Source organism: Primulina tabacum, chromosome 9, assembly GCF_025594145.1.
Source record: "Primulina tabacum isolate GXHZ01 chromosome 9, ASM2559414v2, whole genome shotgun sequence".
In the NCBI taxonomy this organism is placed as follows: Eukaryota; Viridiplantae; Streptophyta; class Magnoliopsida; order Lamiales; family Gesneriaceae; genus Primulina; species Primulina tabacum.
Window position 1 is genome coordinate 38,395,674 of NC_134558.1, and position 12,493 is coordinate 38,408,166.

The following is a 12,493-nucleotide window of genomic DNA, read 5'->3' on the forward strand; positions in this document are numbered from 1 at the left end:
AGATCAGTATATAAGACCAAAATTATAATTTTTATGTGTGTCGATGGATTGAACACTCGGTATATATAATTTGTTTGGCGCACTATAAATGAAGATTAAGCCATCTCCAAAATCAAAGTTGCACGTAAAAATAATAACGAGTAGGGAGGGGGATGGATCCAACTAGCATTCCTACCTGAGTATGTAGGTCGGTCCCCTTCTCAGAAAGAATATTGTTTCTAAAATGACTTTAGGGCATGCACTTTTTATATGTTTCAATTTCCATCAAACTATTAATTATTGGAAGCTTTCACTATTGCTTTTGTTGTATTGTGTTATAAGGAATCTCAAAACCATCGGTGAAATAATCAGTTGGGATCGGAGTATGAATATGACACCCCCACAGGTTTAAAGAAAAATTAAATTAATAATGTACAAGGTTCTCGATATCCTTCTATTTTATTTCACAAATAATTTCACTTACTTGTCTTATTTTGAGTTTTGGTTCACTAAGTATTGGTGAAATGACTTTGATTTTTATTTTTTTTACCTTTGCATTTTAGTCATTTTGCCGTAGTGCTGATGTCACGCCCCAAGACCTAGGCGTCGGTAACATCCGGCATTGTTTATCAATTTACATGAAAACAATTAAGCCTCGTAGCAAATAGTCAAAACACAGAATTACAGAATAAATAAATATTGTCTTTACAATTACAACAAAATGAAAATTACATCAGAATTACGGAAGAGAAATAAATACAAAGTCTTGATTCTAGATCTTTTGGTGCGATCACCAACCCCAGAACGTCTCATGTTCCTCCTCGTTCATTGTTCTTCATTCTTATCTGGGGAGAGATGTAAGGGGTGAGTGCTTTGGGAAACACTCAACAAGTGGGGCCGATCGAATCAGACTTGAAGGGTGAAACATAACTTATCAGAACAATTCAGAACAGATCATATCAGAACAAACGGAACACTGTTATTCATCTCATCATCCACGGTCAAATTGTCCCCTATATGTTAGTCCTCCTAAGGGATGAGGCCAAAACACAGTTTTATACCCACTGATGGGGGCCAGACAGAATTTACAATCGTCGTTCCATATCCAATTTGAATCATAACAGTGAACCACAAAATCAGACTTATCAAACGATACTTATCAGAATTGTGAAAGGACTCGGCAGAATTAAAGAACATCGAACATAGAAGAAACATATCGTACATCGATCGAGATTTTTATCAAAATGAATAGCATTTTTTGAAAGTGGGTTGACACACATACAAGCATGTCATGTTATACTTATACAAATTTTAAATTACAAAGGAATACATAGCAAAAACCTACTTACTTGAAATATTGTTCCAAAAATCTTGGAATGAACAAGTTGGCGTTTGACACTGAAAAATCAATCACCTTGCAAAAATGTTTGCACCTAATTGAACCGTTGGATCGGTCTGAATTTTGGATATGTTGCTCCAAACACGTGTAGGTATATTCTGAACAGTGGAGATCGGATTTGGACGTGTAAAACAATGAGCAAAACTTTCTGAAATTGAACAGAATTTTTGTACTCGAAAATTACGACTTTTGGAGAGAACTTTTGGTGTTGTTTTGGTGTGATTTCACTCATTCCTTTGCCACTATTTATAGACATCAATGTGACTTGATGTCTTTCTCCTCCATACCAAAGGTTGCATGGTTTATGGCATTAATCACCAATGTGACTCTTGGCATTCCCCTTCCATACCCAAAGGTTGCATGATTTATGGACTTAAATATCACAAATGTGACTCTTGACATTCCTCTTCCATACAAAAGGTTGAGTGGTTTATTGACTTAAATGTCACCAATGTGATTTTAGGCATTTCCCCTCCATGCCAAAGGTTGCATGTAATTTTATTTTCTTCCATGACATAATTTATCTTCAATGCAAAACTAAAATCAACTTGATACTTTGTTTCTTTGTAATGATTTGGGTCTTCACAGCTGACGTGCACCAGAAAATGTAGATGTGAAGTCAGAAAAATATTAACGATAAGTTTACACAAAAAACAGCTAGCGAAAAATGTCGATATGTCCGATGTTATGCCAGCAGTTAGATCAAAACCCACCAGGAATTAAAATTTAGTTTATCAAAACAAAAATTTAACAAGTTAATTGATTAAAATCCAAAATTCGGTAAAAAAAAGTTGTTTTCCAATAATAGGTGCGTATGTATATTATCATCTCTAGTTTTTATCCTGTTATTCGCAATCCATAAATACTTTGAGAAATGGAATATAAAATGTATTGCACATTGCCTTCCTCTTAAAAAATCATATTATTTATATGGAAATATTATTTTACTCTTAAAAAATCATAGAAAATATTAAAATAGAAATGGATAAATATATATATATATATATACATGCTTGTGTGTGTTTTAACTAATTTCGGGTAATTGGTTGGATTGGGTAACCCGTGTACTAGAAAAATTCATGTGATTATCAAATGACACGCATCTCGCGTGTTTTCCAAATCCATCACAATTACGGTTATATCCACATAAGTTAATAAAAAAATGAATTTAAAATTCACCAAACATAAATTCATCAATGCAATCAAATAGATTTGAAATTCGTGGCTTCATTTGGGAGAAGTTTATGTGAGTTGCGAGTCCACTACAAAGTGAAGTGGCTCAAATAAATATCTTGATGTGTTTCTCAATTCTCATACCTATTTCCTATAATAACAATTACATTGAGGATATTTTCAGAAAGTTGTTTCTTTTCTTACCATAATCAGAAGGAAATCAATTGACGCCTTTCATCTGTGAAGTGGAACATTATCAATATTAGTGATCTTTTGCAAGCATTGCGTATTTATACAATTGGAATATTTAAATATGATAATTTTTGTTATTTTAGAATTAATGATTTTTATTTGATTTAAAAAATTCAAATATAGATAAAGATCAGATTGTAAGATGGCAAAAACTTGTGTGAGACGGTCTCACGGGTGGTATTTTGTGATACATATCTCTTATTTGGGTCATCCATGAAAAAATATTACTTTTTCTGCTAAAAATATTAATTTTTATTGTGAATATCGGTAGGGTTGATCCGTCTTACAGATAAAGATTCGTGAGACCGTCTCACGAGAAACCTACTCTTGTAAGATTTAAAAAGATGTTATTTTAGGAAGGGTCATAAATAAAGTTATACAATGAGAGTATAATTATAATTTTAATAGTACTTTACAAAATCAATTAAAAAAAATTTGTTATAGTATAACTTGATAAGAACCTCAACTATAATATATGTAGAATCAAAGAATTTGTTTCTCCTATTTTTTGCCTAAAATCGAGGGAGGATATACATGCTTTAACCTCTCCATTAATGTCGAAAATGAAAGTGACTGAAACATATGTAACAACGATTGTGTACTCTTTTATATCAATTTTGCTATTATGTCCTAAGTCCTCATTTTAATAAAATTTCAGGTCAAAATAATATGTGATATATTTTTAATATTCAATAGGCCTTTTGTGAGACGAATGATCAATATTTTTTTCCATGAGGCGATCCATATTTGGAATAAAAAATAATACTTTTGACTTAAAAATTAATAATTTTTCACGGGTCGAGTCGGAGATCTGTTTTTCACAAAATTGATTCGTGAGACAGTCTCATGAGAGTTTTTACGTTAAATACTTAAATTCTTAAACAAGATATGTATAGTTTTAATAACCTCGTCTAAAATAGGCAATCCCTATTTAATTATATCATACACACTGGTTAAATTTTACAATATCGTTATCTAGTTAACCTATTTATATAAAATATTTCTGAACATAATACATATCATGAATATAAAAATTGAATTCTAAACACAACATATATAATCAGAAGCCACAAACAAATTTGGCACAGACAATAATTTTAGTTATCAAAACAACGAGTTATCATAATAACATGAAAGGGTCTCGGTAGGGTAATATATCGTAAGATGACCTATCTTTCAAGAAAAATGATAATTCATATTTAGCATGACAATATCCAAACCAATCCCCAAGAAATGAGCCACAGTCACCTTGCTAGCTAGGTCAACTCAAATCACGTCGTGGTTAAGTTATTGCAAAAAAATAAAAATAAAAAAGTAAAATATAGCAAATTCGGCAGATGAGATGCTAGCATAAGGGTAATACCGATCTAATAGTCTACTTTTAATTTGATCATGGGAGGTTCATATATTTCTATGGACCTCGCATGTTCAAATCAATTTTGGACAATTGGATTTAGCATTAGCGTACTACCATTATGCTAACATGAACTCAACCGAGTAGGGTGAACAAATACATCACAAAGACAAACAAACAAAATTCATCTAGAAAAGGTATATCGATTAATGGTAAAGTTCAGTCACATATAAAAGAGTTTTGAACATGGCACAGAAGAGGGAAAATCGTAAAATTGATCACATAAGCTAGCTTGATTGTAATTTTGATATTCTATATAATCAAACTTCAGTCTTACTTTAATAATTTTGTTTTTTCCATTTTTTAGTCAAAGTATTGACATGGTCCTAGATATTACTGATGTGGTGTCATACCATTGAAAAGGTAAAAAAAAAAAAACAAATTTATTGGACTGAGAATGAAATTTAGAGGACCAAAACGACAATTATATTAGGAGTAGGTCTTTTGTGAGACGGTCTCACGAATCTTTATCTGTGAGACGGGTCAACCCTACCAATATTCACAATAAAAAGTAATACTCTTAATTAACATAAAAAGTAATATTTTTTCATGAATGAACCAAATAAGAAATATGTCTAACAAAATACGACCCGTGAGATCGTCTCATACAAGTTTTTGTCTTATATTAGACATCGCGACACGAGAAACATATTTACTTTTAGAATCCCATGGTTACCGTGGAGTGGTAAACTTCTCATTCAATATATAGCAAAAGAAATGGTGTCACCGTATGTTACATATCCGTAGCATAGATACGATGTATTTTGGAAAACCCAACCGCACGTTAAGTACCATTTGTCTGTGTTCAGTTAGCAGATATTCACCTCTAATAAACCTTGAATGTAAATTACAATTCTATTTTACTTTTTGAGGGCCATTTTATGTGAAAGTAGGAAAGAAAATGTGGCCAAATAATTAGCTCTCCGGAGGAGTAACCGAGTCATACACACTCGGGATAGAACTAAAAAAAGCGAGCAACGCAGAAAGAAGAAGAAAAAAAATGAGTAAATGGATTTTTATTTTTATTCAAACAATTTTCTTATGTTCTTGTTCCGATCGACCTCGAGAAAAAAAATGAGAAAATATCACAGAAATTAATTAGCATGCATGAATTTTGCAGGGATACAAAATACAATTAAGTAAAAAGAATTTAGCTGTGCTAACAACAGAGATCAAGTTATCTATTATTATCATGGCATTACGAGTCAACTTCACTTTATAAATACACAACTCCTAACATTTTTCTGTATCGGTTCCTTACATCATACAGAAATTTAATTCGTCTTCTGCTCTCAAGAAACCTTCAACCCGTTATCAGGTTAGCGAGGCCGCAAATAATCTTACAAATTAAGAAGTGTATATATACTGTCGCTGTCACATATACATGATAACACAGTTCTTGATGAAGTATTAATTTAAAGCTTAATTTTTGGCAATCGTTTGATGTTTCTGGAATCCAAATTACAAAGGGTGCAAAGTTTGATTCAGATTTTTTTATATTTATTTTAGGTATGTCAAGAATCACAAACTGATGTTACTTTTGCTGCAGAAATTAATCGATGGAATTCCACAATGACCAAGCAAGGGATTTGTCTCCCCAGAGGAAGATTGCGAGGGGGAAGATCGAGATCAAGCGGATCGAAAACACGACAAATCGGCAGGTGACCTTCTGTAAACGCCGCAACGGTCTGCTGAAGAAGGCCTATGAACTATCGGTGCTTTGTGATGCTGAGGTTGCTCTGATTGTCTTCTCCAACCGAGGCCGTCTCTACGAGTATTCAAACAACAGGTAAACATACAAATTTTGTGTAGCAAAAAAGGTCAAACTTATAGAGCAAAAGATGAAAAAAGGTTCAACTAATTTTTAGCTATGTTGGGGGATCTGGGCTGGTTTCACTTCTCTTGAAACTGCTCTGGAGGCGCTTGTCTTTATGTTTTGCTTTTTTTTTTTCCTTCTTGTTTTTTTCTGTAAGGAAACGATGGATCTTGGATGCTTCTCTCTCTCATTTTCTCGTGTCCAACAAAAAGGGGAACTTAGATAAATTTGTGACCTCCTCCATTTGAGATCTTGCTAAACCAAATTTTGGGGAAGATTTTGATACCATGGACATAATCATGCAGTGAAAATGTTTAGCTTTTTTTTCTTGACATAGATTTGTTTGTCTTTCTTTGTTTTCCTAATTTGTTCATTTCACTGTGCTTTACGAGGGTTTCTTTTTAATGCATAGATCTCTTGCAAAAGATAAATGCATAGTTGTTGTCAGCAAGAAATGGAAAATTTGAAGCCATACATTAATACAAAAAAAAAATTTTGAGATCACCTCTCAAATTACATTTGCTGCCAAGTTTTCTTCCCCTCAAAGGCTGTGGGAGGACTATTTTCAAGTTGTCAAGCTCTCATTTGCCGATCCATTGAATAAATCTTTAATAGCAAGTCAGTTTTTAGCATCAGCAAGGTAAAGAAAAAGGACTCTGCGAGAAAAGATGTCAACAGTCCTATTACATCCCTCATTAGGGTTTCTTTTTCTTTTAAATTTGGAGACGTTTATTATGTTCTTCAAAATCCCGAGTAATAACCAAGATTGAGCTCAAATTAACCCTCAAAATGTCTACTTTACACCTATCATTCATGATTTCTCTAGCTACAAACTCCTCCGAGCCCAAGCACAGATCTTTTGGACATAAATTATATAAACTCAAATGACACGGGTCTTTCTTGTCTTTTCACATACCGGAAACCTAATCTGCGACATGCGAGAGGGGGTCTTGCTAGTTAGCACAGATCATTACTTCGGCAACTCAATCTCAGAAAACTTTAGCATGAATCCAACCCAATTTACTTTTTACTTCTGGTTTGATTTTCTTGTTCTTGGAATCTAACCATAGGTATACTTAGAACCGAAAGTCGAAGTAGATAAATTTATCTCAGTTACAAGAATCTTTGGTCACGTCACACTCGATTTTCTTGTTCTTAATTTCTGACCAAATGCAGTTTTAATATGTCATGATACTAGATTTTTTTTTTTCTCTCAAATTTTTTCTGCGACGGTGAAACTTTAATTACTGAACCCGTTTTCTTTATGCCATCTCAGTTTAAGGCTTTCACTAAGCTTCTGAAAACTTTGTAACCAAAAGAGGAAAGAAGTAAATGAACGGAACTGAAGCAGGATAGCTAACCAATGAGAATGCCTGCCTTGAAGTTCTGAACATATGCGTACAAACTATATAAATATATATATATTTATATATACACAAACACAGAGATCACGTAGGGTACGGCTTCTGCCAGCCAATAGGAGATTTCTGAAATTCAGATGTTTTTTTGATTTTCTTCCTGTGCTAGCTTTGTTGGTGAGAATCAACTTGAATAATTTACAATATATTCTGGGAAAATAAAGTGCTGTTAGAAAAGAAATATTAGATGTAATAGGCATTACTTCCCACTTTTATTGTTAGGTCATGGCTTAGTTTGATGGATTTTTAAAATATATTAATTCTTAATGATTTAAAAATTTTAAATTTTGAAAATAAGAATTGGAAATTTAGTTTTTCAAAATTTTTTCAAATAATCACATAATTAAAATATTTGAAAGAATACCGTAGGGGTGTTTGTAAGAAAGTGCAAGTTCATGTTCTAGGTAGGTCTAGTTTATGGATAGATATTGGTGTTTTTACTTTGACTCATTCAATTTAACCAAGAATATTCACATCAAATCCCAAAAATTGATATATACAACAAATATCAACATAGTTCATATATGTCTGAAACATAACAGAAGTACTTCTTGTATTTGACACTTATCTTACTTATCAAGGACAAATATTATAATTATAAAATTAATACAAAGAAAGTAAGTGTGAAATTCATTAAATATAGAGGATGCGAATGTGAAAAACGAAAATATAGTTTTTTGATCTCACCAAATAGATATTAATGTGAGATCTATATATATATATATAATAAAGATTTAACGATTATCCTTGATAGTATAAATTTAACAATAGGACAGATTTGTGCTTTAATAGAAACGAACTCTATATATTTACTCGTGAAATCTACTCAACGTTTGATTGTTTTTATAGACTAGAAGTTTAAGGTGGTGGGGCTAAGAATTTTGTTTATGCCTGTAAAATAATACTGACCTCATGATCTGTGCATATACTGATATCTATGCTTATACGTGTGGTAAATTTGAGTAATGTTTGTATTATAAATAAGTAGAGTTTATATGTAGATATATACATATAATAGAAGCTTTACTTAACATCACAGTACTAAAAATTTAAAATATATATAGAAATATGAGCCAATCAATATAGAAGATCGAGTGCCAGCTTGGCAATGGCAGCCAATCAGTGCCTCGACTGAATTAAGGTAGCAGAAAGTAAGGAGTGAGCTAGCTGTCTGTTGTGTTGGGTTCAATTCATTAAATCATGTCACATTAGACATTTTGAATGGACTGCAGAATCAATCTGAGCGAATTTCAACACTCCCTTTTGGATTGTTGTTGATGCCTTTTCCCCATTGGTTTTTGTTCATTGTACAAAAGGCTATTCTTCCCCCATAAAATCATGAGTTAAAAAAAAAAAAGAAAATTCGGAAGAGATATTGTTGAGTTTATTTGTACAAAACGTCGAGATGTTAGAGACTGCAACGAGAATTTAAACTCAAGTTTCTTGAAGAATTTAAACTCAAGTTTCTTGAAAAATGAGTGCTATGGTCTCAAAATTAGATTGTTGTATAATGACCATGAACATAAGGACTTGAATTTATCCGACTGGTGCAGTGTGAAAACGACCATCGAAAGGTACAAGAAAGCATCCTCAGATTCCTCAAACCATGGGTCTGTTGCTGAAGCCAACACTCAGTATTACCAGCAAGAAGCGTCAAAACTACGTGCACAGATCAGTAATTTGCAGAACCATAACAGGTGATGAACAGTTAAAGCATAAATGCATGCATTTCCCAATAATTATTTCACTTGGACCATATTCATATTTTGATTCAGGAACATGATTGGTGAGTCTTTAGGAGGTTTAACCCTGAGGGAGCTCAAGAATCTGGAGACTAAGGTTGAAAGAGGCATTAGCAGAATTCGATCCAAAAAGGTTGATAGGCGAATATATGAATACGAATGAAGATATAATTTATTTATTTATTTTCAAATTTAAATCAATTTCTGAATGGATGATGATGAATTGTTGTTGTTAATATAATGTGTCCTCCGTCAATTTGTTGCAGAATGAGCTGCTTTTTTCTGAAATTGAATACATGCAGAAGAGGGTAAGTAAGTGATCATGTATATTTTCCTGTCGCTAACATGTATTTGAATTCTTAGCTTGCTGATGATTTGCAGCAGGAGGTCGACTTACATCACAATAACCAGTACCTTCGAGCAAAGGTACATTAATATATAACATCATATCCATTTGTAGCTAATGTTTGGGCGATGAATTGGTGTGTTTTCACATAAGTGACCTGATCATAATTGTATGTACACGGGATTGACTCACATTTGGTTTTTGGATGAACTGTAAAGATAGCTGAAACTGAGAGAGCCCAACAACAGCACATGAATTTGTTGCCTGCAAGTGCTCCTGATTATGATCAACTCGTTCCGCCCCAGACATTTGATGCTCGAAGCTACCTTCAAGTCAATGAGTTGCAACAAAATAATGATCATTACCCTCGTCAAGACCCACCATCTCTGCAGTTAGTGTAAGTATTCACCGCGTTTCAACATAATACAAATTTGCACAATTATACGTGAATATATATCTAAACACCATTATTTGTAGTGAAAGAAAGCAGGGTTGTGCTTATATATACACACATTCTTCGAATTTAAAGAAGCCCGTTTCACGAACAAATCAAGTACTTGATTGTTTTCTGGGGTAAAAGCTTCCTAAGAGTTGGATGGACTTCTCAAACTCGTTTAAGTTGAATATTTTTGGATTCAATTAAACACACATGCTATTATTTGAACGAAGAAGATAAAAAAAATGCAATAACAATTTTCTCGTATTTTCCGACAGCTGATGGGGTAACAGAAGCCATGGTATTTCTCATGTTCCTGTTTCTTGCAAGGTATTTGTGGCTTTTAGGTGAATTAAGAAGATGAGCCGATATCAAATTGAATATGATCAGAGTCGTATCATGTTAACTGAGTAAGTGTAGCTTGTTATATAAATATTTTATCAATGTTATCATCGTGCTACGAAACAGATATTGTCTATTTTATCAGTACTTTGTTGTATTTTTGGACCTTGTTTCTGCCTATGATGAATAAGATCACATGTTTCAAGTGTTATTTCACTCAGAATGTGTCTATTATCTCAAATTCAATCAAATCTCATTGTGTAATTAGGAAGAAATTTAGTGCTACACAAGATGAACAAGCTAAGGAATTGTATTTTATACACAAATAGTTTATATGCATAGATTCATCGAAATAATTTAAAATTCAAAAATTATAATTATAGGTGGTAATGTGATATTTGGTTGGGTATGAATATTTGATCATCCATCGAGTATGTGGACGAAGAAAAGTAAATACATGATGGGTATGAGATGGGTATGGAGTGAATGTAATAAATGAAGATGATGACCGAGGATATGAGATCACACCTGAATCCGACTCACTGTAATCCATATTCCTTCCCATATAAGCTTACGTGTGTTTTCACAAGTATTAATAAATTTATTGGAAAAATAAATTTTACCCAAAAAATTCATTTTACCTTTGTTTAATAAATGTTCTAACAGTATTAAAATTTTATTGGAATTAATTTACTTAGTTAATTATGAGTGTATATTTGTGAAATTATAGTAAATATGGAAATTGTTCTATATATATAGGACAAATGAAAAATAAAATGTAGTTTTTATATTCAGAACGGGATTGGTTCCTAAAATAAATAAATTATTTAGAATTTTCATGCCTCTTCTATTTTCAAGAAAACAAGCAGTTTAGCGCCGTGCGTGAATTATTTTTAACAGTGATGACTCTCGACGCAGAAATTTGAGCAAGGCGGCAAAGATCTGAAAACAGTAAAATATTTTGATAGTAAAAGAGAAACTGTTTAGAAGAATTGTATACAATATTCATTGGTATTTGATTCGACTGTCCCGAGTGTGTAGACATCAATTTTTTTATAAGTAAAACTATCTAGAAAGTCAAATACACTGAGTCACGTACAACATATAAGACACGAAGTCAAGATGGTAGTTTACAATGAATAAGCTCCAACTCCAAATTTGATCCTGATAAAAAAAAATTTAAATCTAAAAATCATTGTGATCATGAGTAAATGAGAGCGTAAAGTTATTGTTGGTGTCAAGAAATTGCATGAAAATGAAACGACTCTTGGCATATTCAGAGTTTTCTCCATCTTACGAAATAGAGAAAACTCTAAATAATATAAATACAAATATAATACATATGATCAGAATCAAATTGCTTTTGAACGAGAACATCTGATATTTATAAGTGAAGAAATGATGATGACCTCAGAGTCCCAAGACATTTTGTAGCATATTCGTCACCATGAATTCCGCGTTTAGGATTATCATGATTTTACCCTTATCTACATGTTGCAGGCTGCATGGAGGCACTATTGATTGCCATGATTTATTGATTAGGGTCACTCATACCGTATTACAATCGTTAACTATTGCGTTTTTCCGAAAAAAATACGATAAATAAGCTAATGGTATCATCTTCCAATTATTTTGTTAACTTTGTTAGCTCGGTCCCGAGCTGTACGACCATTTGTACTTCTTATATGGGATTGTCGAGGTGGGTGGACATAGTTGAACATAGCATTTTCCGGAAAAGACGGGATGAGCAATGGAAGTTTCATTCCTGACAATCTCAGGCTGATGTAGAATATGTTGTTGGTCAACTCTTGTGAGGCGGATCATAAAAAGTGAACTTCATGTGATTGTAAAGTCAGAAATAAGAGTGCCACGGAGAGTTTCGAACTGAAAGCTTTCTTTTAATTCAAATTGGTCCCCAAATATTATAACTAATGGGCCTTCCCCCTTATCTGCTCTACCTCATACTTCAGGCTTCCACCAAGATTGCAATAATCAACTCAGGGAAACCAGCAAGCACTTCCCTTCAGGTATTGTCATACCTCTCATAGAGCTCGGCTCATCATGCTGTTTTGCTTTGTCTAGGGTCTTGGAGGGGCTTGACGAATATCTGGGATATCACTTTTAAACCTGTTTGATTTGGGACAATTCTAGGATGAGTGATCCTATGAAAAATATT

At 32.9% G+C, this 12,493-nt stretch overlaps 1 protein-coding gene across 4 annotated transcripts; it reads left to right on the forward strand.

The window, feature by feature from the left end:
• The first annotated feature begins 5,287 nt into the window (after positions 1 to 5,287).
• LOC142555942 (floral homeotic protein AGAMOUS-like) lies at positions 5,288 to 10,533 on the forward strand. Of its 4 annotated transcripts, none has more exons than XM_075667107.1 (8): positions 5,288 to 5,535; positions 5,767 to 6,006; positions 9,005 to 9,148; positions 9,227 to 9,326; positions 9,460 to 9,501; positions 9,575 to 9,619; positions 9,758 to 9,936; positions 10,254 to 10,533. In XM_075667107.1, exons 2-8 carry the CDS (start codon positions 5,777 to 5,779, stop codon positions 10,255 to 10,257), a joined length of 744 nt encoding a protein of 247 aa, XP_075523222.1. In that variant the 5' UTR covers positions 5,288 to 5,535; positions 5,767 to 5,776; the 3' UTR covers positions 10,258 to 10,533. The 4 variants fall into 4 exon arrangements, with proteins under 4 accessions (XP_075523222.1, XP_075523224.1, XP_075523225.1 ...); XM_075667109.1 differs by having other exon boundaries at positions 9,578 to 9,619; XM_075667108.1 differs by lacking the exon at positions 5,288 to 5,535 and adding an exon at positions 5,573 to 5,687.
• Positions 10,534 to 12,493: the final 1,960 nt, after the last annotated feature.